Raw genomic sequence first — 20,765 nt, 5'->3', positions numbered from 1 at the left:
AATAATAATATGCAAATGATATGCAGATGAGGATATGCATAGTAAAACTAGGCGTTGTAAGCTCATATATGGTTATTTCGGGGAGGAGACGCATGTGCGCACAATCTTCCGCTGAGTGGGATTTATAAAGTGAATCCTGCGCAGGTTCTGGCGTACGCACGCTTTTATAAGTCTGAATAGTTTTTTGCGTACGCCATTTTTGCCTTTCGGGCGCACGTACACTTTTGGTAAAGATCCTACGCACAGTTTTATAAATGAGGCCCCAGAACAGCTGTTTTCACTCAGGCTGTTGTGCCTTCAATGAGAATGTGAGTGCTCACATCCGGCTTGCACTATCGTCATTGCATTTGGAAGATGTCCCTATTCCCCAGTGACTGATTAAAGGGTACGTCTCGGTTACGTATGGTTCCCCCGCGGAGGGAACGGAGTCGTGAGTCCCCTCGCCACAGTTGCTGAGCTTGGTCCGGCTCCTCAGCAGAAAGACAAGGCTGCGTTTACACTTGCCATTAACATGCGATCACCATGATCCGATCAAGCAGATGATCGGATCATTAGCCAATCAGGACACCGTGCGTTTACATTTGTTCATATTAAGTAGCCTCTGTATCTGTATAACCGATCGGATTTCTGTTTCCTGCATAATATTTAAATTAGGAATGTAGCACGACACCAATAAGACTAAAGATAATACAAATTAAGCAATGTCCCAATTGCTTTCACTCACTCACTTTACTTTCCAGTGCAATCTCCATCCTTAAATCAAATTATGTTTTTTGAATGAAGGAATATTTCCAGAGTTGATCATACAAAAATAACCATATAAGTCACATCATTGCGATCATCGGGGTTTAGGTTATAGCATGCAATGACTATATTAACAGAAATGGGAGATTAATAAACACGCTGAAACAATAAAAACATTCAACATTTAAAACAAAACAAAAAGAAGTGTATTCCTATTATTCCTCTGGCAATGCAGTGCACGCTCTTCATTAAAGTCCGCGTGAACCGGAAGTTGCAAACGACTTTTCTCAAGTGTTGTGACGCATTTCCGAGTGAAAGGGAATATTGAACAGAGGGCAGGGTTTTACTTCAGCGCTCCTCCTCTCCGTCTCTCGCCCATAGCAGAGTAACGGTTTGAGGGGAGTGGTTAACCAACCCAAGTCTTCAAGCCTACGTCATCAGAAAAGATCGCCATTCCAGACCCGGAAGTAACTTTTCAGACTTTGATTAAAGATAACTTCGGCAAACAATTTTTTTCCGTGTATTAACTTGCACGGATTAATTGTTCACCACAAGACTAGTATTATCCGCTAACAAAGTAAATAGGGTCAATTTTGATTTCATGCCGACTTTAAGCTCTCATAATCACAGCTGTGATTGTACAGGCGATCGCCTCTTCAGATAATGTTGCACAATTAAAATGAAAAATGACACACACAGTATCATGTAAGTCTAAATAAACTGTTTTAAATATTGACGTTTATTGTAAGGTTAAAAATATATATATATTGTCTAAACTGCGTCTGGCCATTATTTTGAAAAACGTGGTGGCGGATGCTCTAAGTAGAGACCCTTTTGTCAAGACCGTGAGCAGCAGGCTAATGAAGGAGCCATATCATGATTTGCTTGTGGAGGCTGAAGCAGTTGATGGAGATGGAGTTCGAGATGCCTTTCGTCAAGGAGCTCAGAATCTGCAGATCTGCTTCCAGTCCTGTCTTGCCTTACCCTCTGACAGTGCCACTATCAAAGCCTGTTTAAGTTTACATGATCAGTGGGAAGAAACATCTCAAGCAAGAGCTGTGCAGCTAATTCAGTCTTACCCAGATTTAATACCTGCTGGCATTGACACCCTTCCATCGATCGCTGCGGATGAAATTCGTGAAATGCAAGAGGCTGATTCAGTAATTTCAAGAGTGACATTCTTTGTAAACTCGAAGCGTCAACCATCGAGGCGAGAGAAGGCCAGCATGAGTTACAGAACCCTATCACTTCTCAGGCATTGGGACAAATTAAAACTCAAGGATGGAATAATGTACAGAGTCACACAAGATCCACACAGTAAACAGAAGCGGTATCAGCTGGTCTTACCTTCTAGCCTCAAGGGGCAGGCTTTAAAGGGTGTACATGATCTTGCGGGTCATCAGGGCCAAGCCAGAACCATTCATCTAGCCCGCCAACGTTTCTTCTGGCCAGGAATGGGAAACGATGTGTGTGAATACATCAAGTGCTGTCAAAGATGCATCCTAGCCAAGGCTCCCGAACCATCTGCGCGGGCCCCTCTTGAAAGTATTAAGACCTCTATGCCCATGGAGCTGGTATGCCTGGACTTCTGGTCTGCGGAGGATGGGAAAAAACGCTCTGTGGATGTGCTCGTTGTGACGGACCATTTCACGAAGTTGGCTCATGCCTTCCCTTGCGCAAATCAGTCTGCAAAACAAGTTGCAAGGAAGCTGTGGGATCGTGTATTCTGTGTGTATGGATTCCCGAGCCGCATCCACACAGACCAAGGAGCCAACTTCGAGAGTGCCCTTATAAGAGAGTTGTTGAAACTATCAGGAGTTGCCAAATCTCACACCACTTCGTACCACCCCATGGGAAACGGAGGAGTAGAGAGGTTTAATCGGACCTTAGGGAGTATGCTCCGAACCCTGCCTCTGAAAGAAAAGCACAAATGGCCAGAGCAAATACAAACGCTGACTTTTGCTTACAACGCTACAGTCCATGAGACAACTGGGTATGCTCCATTTCAGCTTATGTTTGGTCGTGTCCCAAGGCTGCCAGTGGATGTCATGTTCAGACAGGTGCTACATGACCCCGTGGTTGTTGATCATGGTACTTACCTGAAATCGTTGATGTCATACCTCCATGAGGCGGGTGAGATTGCGCAGCGACATTCTGAAAAAGAGCAGAGGAAACAGGCAAAAGGTTACAACAAAAAAGTCAGAGGGACATGTCTCAATGTTGGGGACCGTGTGTTGGTGGCGAATAAAGGAGAAAGAGGCAAGAGGAAACTAGCGGATAAATGGGACCCTGTCGTGTACACTGTAATAGACAGGAATCTGCAGAAGCACATTTACAAGCTAGAAGATGGGAATGGAAATGTGAAGATTGTGCACCGGAACCTGCTTCTAGACATTAGTTTCCTACCTGTTGAATCGCCTGATGAGGAGGAAAGCATTCTGCTCTCTGCGGAAGATTCAGAGTGTGAGTCACGTAGCGACAGAAGTGAGTCCTGTGCGGATGACTTCGAACCAACAGATCTGGAGGAGAGAACCAGAAGATGGGTGAACGTAGACTCTGAAAGTCCTGTAGTTCCCGATTCTGATGATGAGGGAGCTGTGGGAACAGACCATTTCAGTTTGAAAGGAAAAGAGTCCAGTGACCAGTCACAAATTGAAGAGAGTAGTAGCAGAGATCTCCCTGAGAGTAGAGTTCAATCCAGCCCATCATCTCTTGATGTCAACATTGACTGTGACACAGACACACAAGCCCAAGTTCTTATTGACTCTCAAACTGACACTGATACCCAAGTTCCAGTCACTGACGTTCAGGGTGTTAGGACACGGGCAGGTAGAGTCGTTAAGAAAGTGAACAGATTAATTGAGTCAATGGTTCAGAAACCCTTTTATCTTCAAGGGGTAGGAAGTAATCTGAAAAAGAGAACTGGGTCATTCCTTTCTTTGTTTTGAAGAGTATTCTAATGTGTTTTGATTTTGTATGATGTGAAGACATTTTGATTTCAAATGTGAAACACAAGGGTCAGGTTATATTATGGTGTACAAGGCACCGTATTGTTCCAAGATAATCTTAGATTTGATCACCCTGAGATTTTTCTTGACCTATTAGTGGGTAACTCACAAGTTGAACTAATGACTGTTTCATTGCAGACCTGTACCAGTTGTTATTTTATTTGGATAATTCAGTATGGATTTGAGTGAAATCCGGAAGGGGTGAATGTAACGAGTTATAATAAGTACAATACAAGTTTAATGTATTGTTGCTTTTTCACTAAAATCCTTATTATTTTATAACTGATTCATTTCCGTTTTTCTCTGAGCAATATATGTTGATTTTTGCTATTTATTCTCAAGAGACTTTTATTTTGATATTTTCTTCTGCCGCTGTTGTGGTGCCATTTTGAAGTGTGCGCGCGGCCGCGCGCCTCTCTTCAGTTTGCATTGCATGCGGTGGAGAGAGGTAAGCGTTTTTCAGAGCTCTTCAATCTATGAGCGAATTAAGTTTGTAAAGTATGTTAATTGAGTTGATATCCCTTTGTGAACAGTACAGAGACTGTGTATTGTGTTTTATTGCATGTTATATGTGTGAGTGGATCAATAATGTGAAGATATATTGTGTGGGCCGTATGATATGCATTAACAGGGCTTTGAGTCATTAATCAACTAACTAGTGTTGTATCATATAGGTGATGTAATGATGAGATCTTCACAAGCAGTTTGTCATCTTTATTGATGTTGATCCACAGGTATTTCACATCTTTCAATGTTATGTGTATTATTTTTGATTGTTAATGGAGTTTGCATTGCATGCGGTGGAGAGAGGTGATGTAATGATGAGATCTTCACAAGCAGTTTGTCATCTTTATTGATGTTGATCCACAGATGGTGATAAGTCCATGTTGGGTGTGAGCGACTGTTAATAAACATCCCTGGTCTGGTGAACCGCAGTAACAGTGTCCTGGTCCTTCTATTACACAACGCAGAGACAGTAACGTAACAGCGGTCAGTTGCAGACCGGTTACACATAGCCTGAAGACCAAGATAAATTAATTAATAATTTCTGTTTCTCATAATTTGGCATTTTCCTTGCATTGCATTTTTTCTTATTGTAAATGCGATCAACATTTGGTGTGTTTGGGGAATTTGGTTAACATGTAACATTTTAAATACATTCTGCTGAAAAGAACGAAATGACTCGAAAAAAGATTTGTTAATTTTGATGAACAAGATTCAAAGATCAGAGTCAGTAAAATGATCCGAACTTCCCACTACTATACACAGGTTTCTTGTATACAAACAATACCGGATGCGTGCGCATCCAAGAGGCAAGACCGCTATATGTTATGCCGAGTTCTGTAAAAGAACATTGTAATTAACGTAGATTTCGCATTGTTTGTAAATTCTTGTTGACTCAATAATAAACTGCAATTTCAGAGTTGGATCTGTTTGCTTGTGTTTCATTTGCATATTAATATAACATTATGTAAAAAGTTAGTTAGTTGACTAGTATGAAATTGTCCAACCAAGTTTGCGAATCATAAAAACCTGACATACTCTATTTATTTAGGTTAGTTTACAGCACAACAGCTCCGTGTCATCTCTGCTTCTGCTAGATATAGCCGTAAAGAGTGTTGCTTTCTGCCTCTTAGATGCGCGCGCATCTACATGATGACGTTGCACAGAAACCCGTGTATAACACACACAAGCTCTTAAAGCTCCGCCCCCTGTGCCGGGAGCAGCAGCTCATTTGCATTTAAAGGAACAGACACAAAACGGTGTGTTTTTGCTTATTTCAGAGACTTATTTTACATCTTGTGAAAAGGGCATTATACACCATTTAACTGGGACTTGGATATTGTTGCCCTATTGTTAGTTTAATTACTTCTATTGTTCTCCTCATTTGTAAGTCGTTTTGGATAAAAGTGTCTGCTAAATGATTTAATGTTGAATATATTATTAAGTAATTTAGCAGACGCTTTTGTCCAAAGCGACTTACAAATGAGGACTAAAGCAAGCGAGTCATGAAGAGGCAAAAACAACTCAATGTAAATGTATAAACAACAGACTGCTTTTAATTTTGCTTTGTTTATTAAAGACACATTTTATATTACATTTCTGATCCAGTGAAGTGTAACATACAAAATGTGGCAAATTATTAAGAAATTATGCAAATTTTGCCATGATGATTCATTTAAGAACAATAAAGAATATAGTCAAGTAATACAGAATCATATTTTTTTTAAAATCTGAATTAAGAGGAATATTGTCATCTGCAGTTTATATCAGAAACATTTTCTATTGACAATATTTTTCTATTATTTCTATTGGAATTTCCAATAAATCAATAAATCCAAAAATCCAATAAAAAAAAATACGAATCCATAAAGAAACTGTTATAAAAAACATTTGTAATACTTTCATAAACATCTTTCATACATTCTCAAACACTCATTTTGTAAATCAATTTTTGCCTGAAAGCTTTATGAATGGCTTTAAATGATCAATAACCACACACACACACACACACAAACACACACACACACGCAAGCACGCACACGTACATAAAGCATATCTTAGTCTGTATTTAAAGGTGTTTATTGTACCTTATACTTTATACTTATTACATTATTTCAAAGTTAAGGGTGAACTCTTGCATGTTGGCTGTAAACAAAAGCCTTTATGTGGTAGGAAAGCTCTTTACCTTCCCTTATAACTATGTGGATCGTAAGCCAATTGGCTGTCACCATGGGGATATATAAAGTGCGATAGACCTGCGCTTTTGGTCAACGTCATTTGTCGACGTCACTGACGCGCCGCAAACGAGAAGGGTATTCCTGCACAACGGGAGTGGCTGCAGTTTCAGGACCCCAGTTTTAGGACCGCAGTTTTAGGACCCTAGTTTATTGTGACAGCGCCACCTACAGAACTGGATTACCAAAAACACAAATTTAACCCCTTTCGCGGCAAAGATAAAAGATCACATTGTTGATCACAACAGATTGTTGTTCAACATTCATTACTCGTTAAAACATCACACTCTTACTTATTTTATCTGGACAAACTGAGCATCATCAGAAAGATTTAAGACTCTATAGTGTTTATGATAAAACTCAAACAGCGAACACAGAGAGATCTGGGTCTCCTCTTCCTGATTTGCGTCAGTAATGTACGCAAGTCTCATTCGCTGTACAGCTGTCAATCATCTCACGTGGTTCAACGTGACAATAATCCTGCCCTTCTGCATGACGTGGTCCTGTTATCCGTGATAACAAAGCTAAGACACATCTCTTCACCTGAAACAAGAAGCTAATAAATGCAAGATTTCGAGTATATGTGGTTTGTGTGTGATTTTCGTGCAATTTTGGGTATTTTCATATAAATTAAGAATGTTTACAGTATTGCCAAGCAAGGTGTAGCCATTAGCTGCATATAAATTGCTTTATTATACCATATTTCAACTTCTTTTTATGACTTAAAACCATTTTAAACCGCGACCGGAATATGGTACAAATATCCTATACTCGATGGTGGTTTAAAGTGAGCTTTAAGTAAAAGTTTAATATTAATCTTTTAAATTGTGTCGTGTAGCTTGATGCTACTTGCTCTAATCCACCTGCTGCAGGAGCTATTCTATTCCATAATCTTATTTGTTAAAATACATATTTTTTTTCTATTGAGACTTAGGATCAAGGTGGATCTTGATGTACAAACTAAACCACCTGGATCCTAGAACTGCGGTCCTGAAACAGCAGCCGCCGCTATATCATCCAGTTCTGTAGGTGGCGCTGTCACAAAAAACTAGGGTCCTAAAACTGCGGTCCTAAAACTGGGGTCCTAAAACTGCAGCCTCCGGTTGTGCAGGAATATACTACTGCCGCAAACACTTTACTGTGGCTGCTTCCGGCATCAGGTGTGGACATTAGAGAGGTAGGAACGCTTGGTGACTTTATGAGATTGTTTTTAAATTTAGTAACTAATTTTCCCGGGTTGCGTGTGTTTTCTTGCACCTTAGTAGGCTTTTGATTGCCATTTCCTCTCGTAAAGTGCGAGTCAGCTGTTCCGTTTCTCGTGCGGACGCACTATGGCTGTGACTACCGTTATTGGGTGTGTGCGCTCCTGATTATGCACGCATCATATTCATCATTGGTATGTCTAACAGGCGTTTACTAAGTTCGGGTGAGGCTAAATAATAGTAATATTAAATGGTGACATTCTATTTTATTCCAGGTGCTCTCCCTAAAACGTTGGAGAGCGTAAGCTGATTGCTTGATCGCCATTTCCCTCTCGTATGCTTAGAATCAACGGATTCGGTTCTCCTGCAGATCTCACACTGCTGCGACAGCTAGTTGGGCGCGTTTCACGTCCTGCCCACGGATAACATTGCTGTTTTGTTTTGTGTTGATTTTGCTTTACATTTTCTATTTTCCCTTGTTTGGTTTAAGTCGATTTTTTTTTACATTTAAAAATAAGTGATACTCTTTGCCTTTGCATATTTTGATATAGTTTGTTTTGTATTATTTGGTTTTCTATTTTGCAAAGAGCTAGTTCTTTTTTTGGGATTCGTTTTGCAGTGCATTTATTTTGTGTGGTTTATTTGATTTATTTTATTAAATGCAACTTCATTCTTTTTTTGTATTTTTCTAGTTTGTATTTTGTTTTTCCTGCTTAATTATTGTAAACCGATTGAGATCGGTTTGGTTTATTTTTTTTGTAAACTGTTAACCAGTTTAGTGCATTTTCCTGCAAACTGTTGCGATCAATTTGGTTTATTTTTCTGTAAACTGAAATCCATTGTCTTGCTTTTGCACCTCTTTAACTCTGTTTAATTTATGATTTGTAATTTGGGGGCAAATAGGCCTTGTGCATTTCTTTTTTTCTGTTTTGTTAAATCTTATTTTGGGTTTAGTTATTTAATTTAAATCGACGTAGCGCAATTCAGTGCCTAAATTATTCTCTGTGCATTCTTAGTGGCTCATATTAAGATTGCTCTGTTCTTGTGCCGCAGGATCTGGGGCCAAAGGCGGGGAGGCCTTCTCTATTCCCTCTAAGTGGTGGTGGTGTGTTCACAGTGTGCCGTGTCCATCCGTGTGGTGTGAGTGCGTGTGTTTGCGTGCACTGGTGAGAGGAATGATTTATCTGCTATAGGCAGCCTCCCTCTGATAGCCTGACCCTGCTGGTAAGCCCCAGTTATCTGGTGTCTCTGTGACCTCTTCAGAGCCAAACCCTTATGATGAGCTGTGCTTGACTGAGGCCTGATTTATTTTAATGATTGTTTTAAAGTGATTGTGTAACTTAATAAAGTCAACTGTTTTGTATTGTTACCCATGTCTCTGAGCGATTATTGATGAACGAACTTGCGTGTCCTTTTAGAGACACTACATTCTCTGGGTGTAACTCCCTGAGTGGCGTAGTTGGCAAATTATCCTTCAAATGCACCTCCGTGTTGCCACATTTATATGGAGATTATTTGGGCACGTTTATGCAAATTACTAATCCCAGGTGTGCTGTTCACAGAAATATTGATAAATACACAGTTAATTAACTTTAGAACATAATGATTTCAGAGAAGTTTTCGTGTGCATATAGATACAAATAATCTATGCATTTATTAGTGTAGTTGATATTTGCAAAATAGAATGATTGCAATAGTCTTCACACGTCACATCTCTCTTCTATTGTGTGGCTCGGTGCAACATACTGTACATTTAAATCGTTTTCTGCAAAAACCTCTTTCTTCACTTAAGCTCACATATAAATCAGTAGAATGTTGCTTGAGTCGCATTATATTTATATGTTTAAACTCTCTAAGTCTCTTTGTTGGCCAATTCATCTTTTGTTTCTTGAATTACTCTCAACACCTTGCAAAGCTCTGTATGTGTTTTCCTCATCTGTGCGATGGCTTTGAGTACAGTAGATTCAACCTTTTCTGGATCATCTACTCTTCCCTGTCTCATCTGGTGAATCTCTTTGGCATCTTTCACGATGAAGGCAATGTCAACTATGACTAAGACTCCACTCAACACTCCTGAAGCTGCTACTACTGCCGTCCCGACACCGGCAGCCCGAACAGCGATTCTGTCGAAACTTGCCAACATCCCAAGAGTCACGAATTCTGTGACACCAGCTACTGTGGTTCTGCCTATTCTCCATGACATTTGCACTTTATCAAGAGTTGAGCTACGGACAAAATCACAGAACCTTGTAAGTTTTCTCATTACCTTTCTCAGTGTTATGAGGGACTTCAGAATCGGTTTACTTGCTTTTTTGTAATCCTGCTGAATTTTTTCAAACTTCTCACGGAGTGCTTTTTGTTTCACTGTATTGGTAATGTTGGAGGCAGCACCGGTTACACCACCTGCAACTCCAACACCAATCCCAACACCAGTTACAATCAGAGATGCTCCAAATGTGAACGGTGCCAAAACTAAACCAACTAATGCAGTGATTCCTCCAGGGGCTCCGATCACTGAACCTGACAGACGGCCTATAGTGCAGTTACGGTGTATCTCCTCTAGTGAATCTGTTTTGGTTTTCCACTCACTAACTACAGTCTCAAAGTCGTTATAGTGCTTGTCGTAGGCCTCATCAAAGTTATTAATGGAAGTCAAGTAGCTTCGTTGCAGTGCATCTGGAATCATCCTATTTATCTTTACTGCAACATTCAGGAATGGTTTTGCCAGAATCTCACCAGCTGAAGGTCTCATATGAGGGTCACGGCTGAGCATTTGACAGATTAATCCCCTTAGATCTTCCGAGTACCTATTTGAGATTTCCGGTATGGTTCCTCTCAAGCTACTGGCATGTAGAAAGCGACGCTCTATGATGTTTGACTGTCAGATAAAGAAAAAATAAAAGTCTGATTAACTTCTAGATTATTAAAAATGAAACATATATAAAAAACTAAGAACATTATTTATGTGACAATTTATAATTCAGACACTTTTCTCCAAAGTAACTTGCCATATAATAACAAAGGCAATTTGTTAAACAAAGCCACCAGTATTTGTAGGACACAATTCCAGATGTATTATATACATAGATTAAGAAGCAAGCTGGAGAAGATGAGAAATGCAGAGGAAAAAAGAGAACACTTTGTACACTTTGAAGTTAATTAATTGAGCCATAGGATTATTTTAATTAGCATTGATTTTTTTAATCACTGATGGACTGGCCATTTGTGCAGGGTTTGTTTATGGTCCTGTGACCATATATTGGAAAATAGAGACCCACTTTAAAGAATAGATGGATTTTTTTTTTTGTTTAAATAATAATAATAATAATATTATATATACTCACCCACACATCCAGCATGCAGAGATCATGAAGCAACCATCCCAATGACCATATGTCACTAAACAAAGACAGTATAATGTAGTTAGTTACTTCAGTTGATATAGTGTCACATCTATGTTCTGTCTTTCATTGAGATTTGGGTTTGCCTGCTAGATTGTGTTCTAGTTAATCTCCTTGATTGTTAATTAGGCTACACCTGTCCCCATTATGTTAGTTATTTTCATCCCTGTGTATGTAAGCCCTGTGTTCTTTGAGTTTGGTGTAGTTTCAGTTTACTGGTCTTGCTTCTCTGTGATTCTCCTGTCTACTCTGAAGCTTTAGACATTTTCAAGAAACAACTCGAGGTGCATGATTTTCCTCAAAACCTGACTCATTAAGGGATTAGTTCACTTTCCAATACAAATTTCCTCATAATTTCCTCACCCCCATGTCATCCAAGATGTCCATGTCTTTCTTCAGTCGAAAAGAAATTAAAGTTTTTGAGGAAAACATTCCAGGATTTCTTCATATAATGGACTTCAATGGAAACCAACGGTTTGAAGGTGCAAATGTCATTCTCAATGCAGCTTCAAAGTGTTTACATGATCCCAGTCGAGAAATAAGAGTCTTATCTAGCAAAATGATTGGTCATTTTCAAAAAAAAAAAAAAAAAAAAATATATATATACGTTTTAACCACAAATGCCCGTCTTGTACCATCTCTGAAATGCGTCACGCATTACGTCATCATGTTGGAAAGGTCACGCAAGATGTAGTCGGAAGTACCACAACCTTTCCAACATGATGACGTAATGTGTGGCGCATTAACTAAACCTGAACTAAACCTTTAACACTGCCACTTATTTCTATTTCTATTCTAGACAAGGTCACATATCCGACCCCAACAACTAACCCCACATGTCACTAAAACTATAAGCTCTATTAACCCCACTTGTCACAGCTTTAACACATTGTTTCTGTTGCTCTCTTGCTAAGTGTCTGCTAAATTATTTAATGTAAATTGATTATTGGATTAAAGACTATATGAGCTATTCTTCTTTCTGTGCTTGATTATAACAGCCACTCATTACATATAGTAAATTGTATTGTTTTGGAAGACCTTCATCTGAATGCTTAACTTTCATGTTCTTTAACCCCCGGTTTTGTAGACAATGCTTAAGTCTCAGACTAAAATGCATTATTGAGTTGTTTTAACTGAAAGGTTTTTATTTATTTTTCTAAGACATGTTTTTAAAAGCTACTAAAATGTCCTAATTGAACTAAGGCCAAATCCTGAGGATTAAACTAAGGTTTAATTTTAAATTGTCTGTGAAACCAGGCATCAATGTATGTATTACTTTTATCTATACAAGCATACCTTTTTGAATTGTGTCTCTTTTTATAGATTTCTGGGCTGGCATAGAGATCTGCACCCACAACCGATGTTGCATATTCATCAGCTCTGAAACAGAAAAATCAAACATGTAAATTAAAATGGATGGACAAAATCCCTTCAAAAGTCCCATTACTCTTTAATTTCACCTTTGCTGCACTTTTGAGCATCCAAAATCTCCTAGATTGATGTAACCATCCTCAGTAAGAAAAACATTCTAGAAGAACACCAGAAAATGCATAAATCATCACATGAACATAAACACATTTGGCTTTCATGTTAATAAATGATTAAATGACTTTTGTCAATGTCTACCTGAGGTTTTATATCTCTGTGGAGAACATTGTTCTCATTAAGATACTGCAGAGCCAGACAAATCTGAACAAGCCAGTCAAGGATCTGCACAGAAGAAACAAGAAAGCAGTCATTTATTCCATGCATTGCATTTGTTGGTAACACTTTATTTTACGGTGCCCGTGATACAGAGTAATTACATAATTAAGTACTTAGTAGTAGATGTTGTAATAACATGTAACTACATGTACTTAACATGTAATTAAGTTATGGAACAGCCTGTACTTACACATTGTAATTACACACATGTAATAGGCAGCTACTGTTACACATATGTAACAAGCCGGGTCAGTTACATATGTGTTACCAACTTGGTACAATGTAATTATATAAGAAAGTACTTAGTACTACACAATGTATCAAAAAGTGTATCAAGACTGTACAAAAGTGTACTTCATGTGTATCTACATACCTTATCCATCTGTACACATGAAGTACACTTAAGTACAGTCTTGATACACTTTATTTTACGTAGCTTATCCCTGTGTAATATTGTGTAATTGCAATGTAATTTGGAAGCTACTACATGTATTTATGCTGTGAACTAGTGAGTTCATCCAAACTACAGTACAGATAAGGTATGTAGATACACATGAAGTACACTTAAGTACAGTCTTGATACACTTTATTTTACGTAGCTTATCCCTGTGTAATATTATGTAATTGCAATGTAATTAGGAAGCTACTACATGTAGCCTATTTATGCTGTGAACTGAGTTTATCCAAACTACAGTACAGATAAGGTATGTAGATACACATGAAGTACACTTAAGTACATTCTTGATACACTTTATTTTACGTAGCTTATCCCTGTGTAATATTGTGTAATTACAATGTAATTAGGAAGCTACTACATGTAGCCTATTTATGCTGTGAACTGAGTTTATCCAAACTACAGTACAGATAAGGTATGTAGATACACATGAAGTACACTTAAGTACAGTCTTGATACACTTTATTTTACGTAGCTTATCCCTGTGTAATATTGTGTACTTACAATGTAATTAGGAAGCTACTACATGTAGCCTATTTATGCTGTGAACTGAGTTTATCCAAACTACAGTACAGATAAGGTATGTAGATACACATGAAGTACACTTAAGTACATTCTTGATACACTTTATTTTACGTAGCTTATCCCTGTGTAATATTATGTAATTGCAATGTAATTAGGAAGCTACTACATGTATTTATGCTGTGAACTAGTGAGTTAATCCAAACTACAGTACAGATGGATAAGGTATGTAGATACACATGAAGTACACTTAAGTACAGTCTTGATACACTTTTTGATACATTGTGTAGTACTAAGTACTTTCTTATATAATTACATTGTACCAAGTTGGTAACACATATGTAACTGACCCGGCTTGTTACATATGTGTAACAGTAGCTGCCTATTACATGTGTGTAATTACAATGTGTAAGTACAGGCTGTTCCATAACTTAATTACATGTTAAGTACATGTAGTTACATGTTATTACAACATCTACTACTAAGTACTTAATTATGTAATTACTCTGTATCACGGGCACCGTAAAATAAAGTGTTACCCATTTGTTTTATTTGGTATCTTTGAATTGTAAAAGGTTGCATATTTGCCATTAGTCTACCATAGTGGAAAAAAGTGTTTTACCCCCAAATGTATCATTAAGTGTCGAGTATTAACAGGGCTGAGTGATATTAGCTCTTCTCTGGAGTACTTTATAGCTAACTAACAAACTGTAATCATTGGTTAACTTTTCTGATGTAAATGTGACATTAAAGTCGCTTGTCCACCAGGGGTTTTATCGTATTTTTTTAATTCTTTCAAAAGAAGCGCAACTTGTTTTAAAGCATCTCTCTGGTCACTGAGAGATGTAAAATAGTGTGTAAAACATGGTGTTAATCACTGTCACTTTTTACAAATCATCTTATCACATTGGAGGACAAAGACCCAACCGACACATTCTGATACAACAATAACAGAAGACAATACAAGCATTCATCCAAAATGTACCTTACATTATATTCAGAAACAAACTATTTGTGAAATCAGATGCTAGTAACAGTTCAGCAGATATTCTGTATCATAGCAATCAGTGTCTTAAAGGTAGGGTAGGTAGGATTTATATAAAAACTTTTTACCAAATTTGATTAAACTTTCTATATATATCACTGCATAATTAAAATGTAAGTACTCTGATAAAAAGAGTATAAAAATCGAGTGACTCTAGACCATTTAATCTTCATTAAACACAGCTCATTATTTCCATTCGGGACGAATCACAGGATTGGCTTGCGCGACTGTCACTCTCCGTCGCCATGACTACCGCCGTTATTACTGGCTCCGCCCACGTGCGCGCAGTCGCGCACCCGTTTTTAGGTGGGAGTGAATGGAATTAATGAGCTGTGTTTATTGAAGATTAAATACACTAGAGTCACTCGGTTTTTTATACTCTCTATTTCAGAGTACTTGCATTTTAATTATGCATTGGTATATTAAGACAGTTTAAACAAATTTGAATACAAGTTTTTTTTAGACAATTCTGACCTACCCTACTATGGAAGTAAAATAATGACAAATGTTTTTGAAATAAAAAAGCCTGTTGAATTGCACTACTTGAAAAAAATATGTATTGCATTAACCATGCTTGCATTTTACTGCATTGTATTTTTAGGGCTTGCATTTTTATGGGCTGAAATTCAACATGGTTGTATATTTAAGCTGTGAATATTTCAATTTAAAACATTTCAAACACATTTTCATTCATAAAAAAATCAATAATCCATTTTCACCTTTCATATTTCACTTCCAAAATATTCAAACTGTTTAAAAATACAACCTATAATATTCAACAGGCAATTTTCGGTCCACTTTATTTCGCTTTACAAATTCGCCTCCACAAATTCAGTGGTTCAAATTCGACAGTAAATTCAACATTGACATCCAGGAACTGCAGGAAAAGCAGTAGATTACCGAGCATACTCTCCATCTGCTGTTAATCGATCTCACCAGCAGGGAGTGCAAGCGCGTGTTGTTGACGAAGACCAGAGCAACAGTTAGAGCAAGCCATTAATTCATTCATAAAAAACTGATTTATAGAAATGTAAGTGTATTTGTGATTATTATGAGGGCTGCTTTTATGTTTATTTCAGTGTCTTCACGGTCCCTGTGTAGCCTACATGCATCTTTCTCTACCGTGAACGAGAACAAACAAATGTACAGAACAAATGTTACATTTGAGGTAGACATATATTTCTCTTGGTTGTTTAGTTGCCCTAACTTTATATCGTGGCGATGTGCTACAGTATTAGGGTTTCCCTCAATAATTCAGGATTGCTGGACATTAAACGCTTAACGTAGCTTCACTACAGTGATATAAAAGACCAAACTCGCACCTTATTGAGAAGGCTGTACTATGGCTACAGGCAAGCAGACTCAGAATATGAACTTAACACGCAAGCAAAGTTTCACGCTAAGCGTTTCCCAGTTATATTTGGTTATAACGTTGGCTTGACGTTGGACATTCGCACATTTAGGGACCGTCTCTAAAGTTGCATACGACATTAGGCTACACACGTTTCTAACTTCAATAGCAAACTTCTATTTATGAATAAATATTAAAAATGTAAAAGGTGTGCATCACGTCTGACACCTACATGAACACTTACAGTTGTTTTTATGACTGCAAGTCATTCTCTTCCAATGCTATTGAAGTTAGAAACGGAATGTCGTATGTCACTTTAGAGACGGTCCCTAAATGTGCGAATGTCCAATGTCAAGCCAACTTTATAGCCAGTAACGTTATATCACTGGGAAACGCGTGAAACTTTGTGTGTTAAGTTCATATTCTGAGTCCATCTGCTTGCCTGGTCATATAGTACAGCCTTCTCAATAAGGTGCGAGTTTGGTCTTTTATAATATCACTGTATTAGTCCATTAAGATACGTTAAGCGTTTTATATGTCCAGCAAGCCTGAATTATTGAGGGAAACCCGCGCAGCACATCACCGCGATTTAAAGTTAAGGCAACTAAAGTTGAACAACCAAGAGAAATATGTCTACCTCAAATGTAACATAACATCAGCATCGGGGGAATAACATTATTATCTTGTTCACGGTAGAGAAAGATGCATGTAGGCTACACAGGGACCGTGAAGACACTGAATTAAACATAGAAGCAGCCCTCATAATAATCACAAATACACTTACATTTCTATAAATCAGTTTTTTATGAATGAATTAATGGCTTGCTCTAACTGTTGCTCTGGTCTTCGTCAACAACACGCGCTTGCACTCCCTGCTGGTGAGATCGATTAACAGCAGATGGAGAGTATGCTCGGTAATCTACTGCTTTTCCTGCAGTTCCTGGATGTCAATGTTGAATTTACTGTCGAATTTGAACCACTGAATTTGTGGAGGCGAATTTGTAAAGCGAAATAAAGTGGACCGAAAATTGCCTGTTGAATATTATAGGTTGTATTTTTAAACAGTTTGAATATTTTGGAAGTGAAATATGAAAGGTGAAAATGGATTATTGATTTTTTTATGAATGAAAATGTGTTTGAAATGTTTTAAATTGAAATATTCACAGCTTAAATATACAACCATGTTGAATTTCAGCCCATAAAAATGCAAGCCCTAAAAATACAATGCAGTAAAATGCAAGCATGGTTAATGCAATACATATTTTTTTCAAGTAGTGCAATTCAACAGGCTTTTTTATTTCAAAAACATTTGTCATTATTTTACTTCCATACCCTACCTTTAAGGTCCTTTCACACTGAACGCGATACAATTGTTCCCCTTCGTCAGTCACTACTACGCAAGTCAAGACTGACGAATGGGGACCGCTTGCGAGAGCACTTCGAGTGAAACTAAACGAGCCAATGCACATTAGCATGCGATAATTGCACCAGCTGCTGTGCATCGCGAGCATACAGTAAGTATATAATTAGCTGGTGCGTCGCATCCTTGTCTCAGAGCCAGACGGTGAATACTGTTCCTGCTCTGCAATCTCTTCTGAGAGTGTTTAAACTTCAGAAGAGGAGTCTGCTTCTTCAGGAGATCACGTCTTCAAGCTGGTGTTGGTGTTACAGCGCAGACAGTGCTGGCCACGATCTCACAGAGACCAGGGGCCTCATTTATAACCGTTGCGTACGCACAAAACAGGCCCTGAAAGAGGCGTATGCCACTTCCGACGCATAAGTTGTGATTTATAAAAACAAACTTGACGGGAAAATGTGCGCACCTGCACGCAAACTCTGACCCATGCGTACGAACGTTTTGGAGACGGAGCAGTTTGGCGACACCGATGGTGAGCTGGAGTTATTTATTTTTGGTCACTTTTAGACAGAAAATGTAAAGAAAATTAGACATATATTATATTGGGTATAATATATATTATATTGGGGATATTCAATTTAATTAATCAATCAATATTACTATTGATTAGCATTACCAAACATGGACGTTTTATTATTATTTTAATTTATTACTGTGAAGCTGCTTTGATACAATCTGTATTGTGAAAAGCGCTATACAAATATTCTTGACTTGACTTGACTTGACATATACAGAAAGATACTACAATTATAATTTCATTCACCAAGCCTATCATTTGAAGCAATTATCCACATCTTAAATGTCCGCGCCAGCGAGAGCGTTGGGTCGTTTACGCATATCTAACGGCAGATGAAGTAAAACTGTAAATCTTCATTATGAGTCCTAATCATAAATACAGTGCATGTTCACAATAGCAGTTTAAATAAAATAATGATTTAAACTATGTTTTACTTCTGATATAAACATTTAGATTAAATATGCCATTCTCATTAATGAGTTAAACGCAAAAACATGAAATTTACTGAGAAGTTCAAACATTTTTTATATTCAATAAATATAAATATTTGTTGTGGATGCAATGCTTTTGAACACTTTTCCTCTGGCATGCTGTGTTTCAATGTTTTAACTACAGACATAATCGCTTATCATGATAATAGCAGATTGTGCAAATATAATGCACAACATGGTCGATCTGTTAACATTAAAAATATAAATCATTTAAAATACTATTTGGTCAGTGGAAAAGATTGAGAAAAACTTTCTCTAAAAATTATTTTACACTATTTTATTTATTTATTTAAAAAACAAGGCAAGGATGGGCTACTAAATGGTTTTTATTAATGCAATGTGACGGCATCCGTATTTAAACATGTTATCACGTGGATGAATAATAATATGCAAATGATATGCAGATGAGGATATGCATAGTAAAACTAGGCGTTGTAAGCTCATATATGGTTATTTCGGGGAAGAGACGCATGTGCGCACAATCTTCCGCTGAGTGGGATTTATAAAGTGAATCCTGCGCAGGTTCTGGCGTACGCACGCTTTTATAAGTCTGAATAGTTTTTTGCGTACGCCATTTTTGCCTTTCGGGCGCACGTACACTTTTGGTAAAGATCCTACGCACAGTTTTATAAATGAGGCCCCAGAACAGCTGTTTTCACTCAGGCTGTTGTGCCTTCAATGAGAATGTGAGTGCTCACATCCGGCTTGCACTAACGTCATTGCATTTGGAAGATGTCCCTATTCCCCAGTGACTGATTAAAGGGTACGTCTCGGTTACGTACGGTTCCCCCGCGGAGGGAACGGAGTCGTGAGTCCCCTCGCCACAGTTGCTGAGCTTGGTCCGGCTCCTCAGCAGAAAGACAAGGCTGCGTTTACACTTGCCATTAACATGCGATCACCATGATCCGATCAAGCAGATGATCGGATCATTAGCCAATCAGGACACCGTGCGTTTACATTTGTTCATATTAAGTAGCCTCTGTATCTGTATAACCGATCGGATTTCTGTTTCCTGCATAATATTTAAATTAGGAATGTAGCACGACACCAATAAGACTAAAGATAATACAAATTAAGCAATGTCCCAATTGCTTTCACTCACTCACTTTACTTTCCAGTGCAATCTCCATCCTTAAATCAAATTATGTTTTTTGAATGAAGGAATATTTCCAGAGTTGATCATACAAAAATAACCATATAAGTCACATCATTGCGATCATCGGGGTTTAGGTTATAGCATGCAATGACTATATTAACAGAAATGGGAGATTAATAAACACGCTGAAACAATAAAAACATTCAACATTTAAAACAAAAAAAAAAGAAGTGTATTCCTATTATTCCTCTGGCAATGCAGTGCACGCTCTTCATTAAAGTCCGCGTGAACCGGAAGTTGCAAACGACTTTTCTCAAGTGTTGTGACGCATTTCCGAGTTGAAGGGAATATTGAACAGAGGGCAGGGTTTTACTTCAGCGCTCCTCCTCTCCGTCTCTCGCCCATAGCAGAGTAACGGTTTGAGGGGAGTGGTTAACCAACCCAAGTCTTCAAGCCTACGTCATCAGAAAAGATCGCCATTCCAGACCCGGAAGTAACTTTTCAGACTTTGATTAAAGATAACTTCGGCAAACAATTTTTTTCCGTGTATTAACTTGCACGGATTAATTGTTCACCACAAGACTAGTATTATCCGCTAACAAAGTAAATAGGGTCAATTTTGATTTCATGCCGACTTTAAGCTCTCATAATCACAGCTGTGATTGTACAGGCGATCGCCTCTTCAGATAATGTTGCACAATTAAAATGAAAAATGACACACACAGTATCATGTAAGTCTAAATAAACTGTTTTAAATATTGACGTTTATTGTAAGGTTAAAAATATATATATATTGTCTAAACTGCGTCTGGCCATTATTTTCTGACAGCACGTGGGGAGACTGGGCGGGGATTTATATGACGTCCACCTGTGAATGCAGACACACACACACACACGACGGCTGGATTGCGTTTACATTACACTGAGATCCGATCACAATGCATCCTCGACTACCTCCGAAACTGGACACGCTGATCGGATAACATTCCGATCAGAAGTGCGTTTACACTGGTCTTTTCAATGTGTATGTGGACAACATCCAGATACAGGTCGCATGTTAATGCCAAGTGTAAAC

General features: G+C 38.1%; 1 protein-coding gene across 11 annotated transcripts in view; it reads right to left on the bottom strand.

Annotated features, from left to right (window-relative positions):
* Nucleotides 1-20,765, bottom strand: part of LOC306992993 (uncharacterized protein) — a 134,569-nt gene that overhangs the window by 90,131 nt on the left and 23,673 nt on the right. For 9 of the 11 annotated variants that reach the window (XM_079602356.1, XM_079602365.1, XM_079602359.1 and 6 more), the window contains 5 exons: nt 12,720-12,803; nt 12,554-12,621; nt 12,390-12,473; nt 11,037-11,091; nt 10,429-10,570 (listed from right to left, as the gene is read on the bottom strand). In XM_079602356.1, coding sequence (XP_079458482.1) covers nt 10,429-10,570; nt 11,037-11,091; nt 12,390-12,473; nt 12,554-12,621; nt 12,720-12,803 — 433 coding nt within the window. Of the gene's footprint in view, nt 1-8,180; nt 10,571-11,036; nt 11,092-12,389; nt 12,474-12,553; nt 12,622-12,719; nt 12,804-20,765 lie in introns of those variants that run through there. The other 2 variants (XM_079602362.1, XM_079602363.1) reach the window with 1 other exon arrangement.

The sequence above is a fragment of the Phoxinus phoxinus genome (assembly GCF_949152265.1).
Source record: "Phoxinus phoxinus genome assembly, chromosome: 2".
NCBI classification, from domain to species: Eukaryota; Metazoa; Chordata; class Actinopteri; order Cypriniformes; family Leuciscidae; genus Phoxinus; species Phoxinus phoxinus.
Note: the sequence above shows the minus strand (reverse complement) of the source record. Positions and strands in the feature narration are given on the sequence as shown.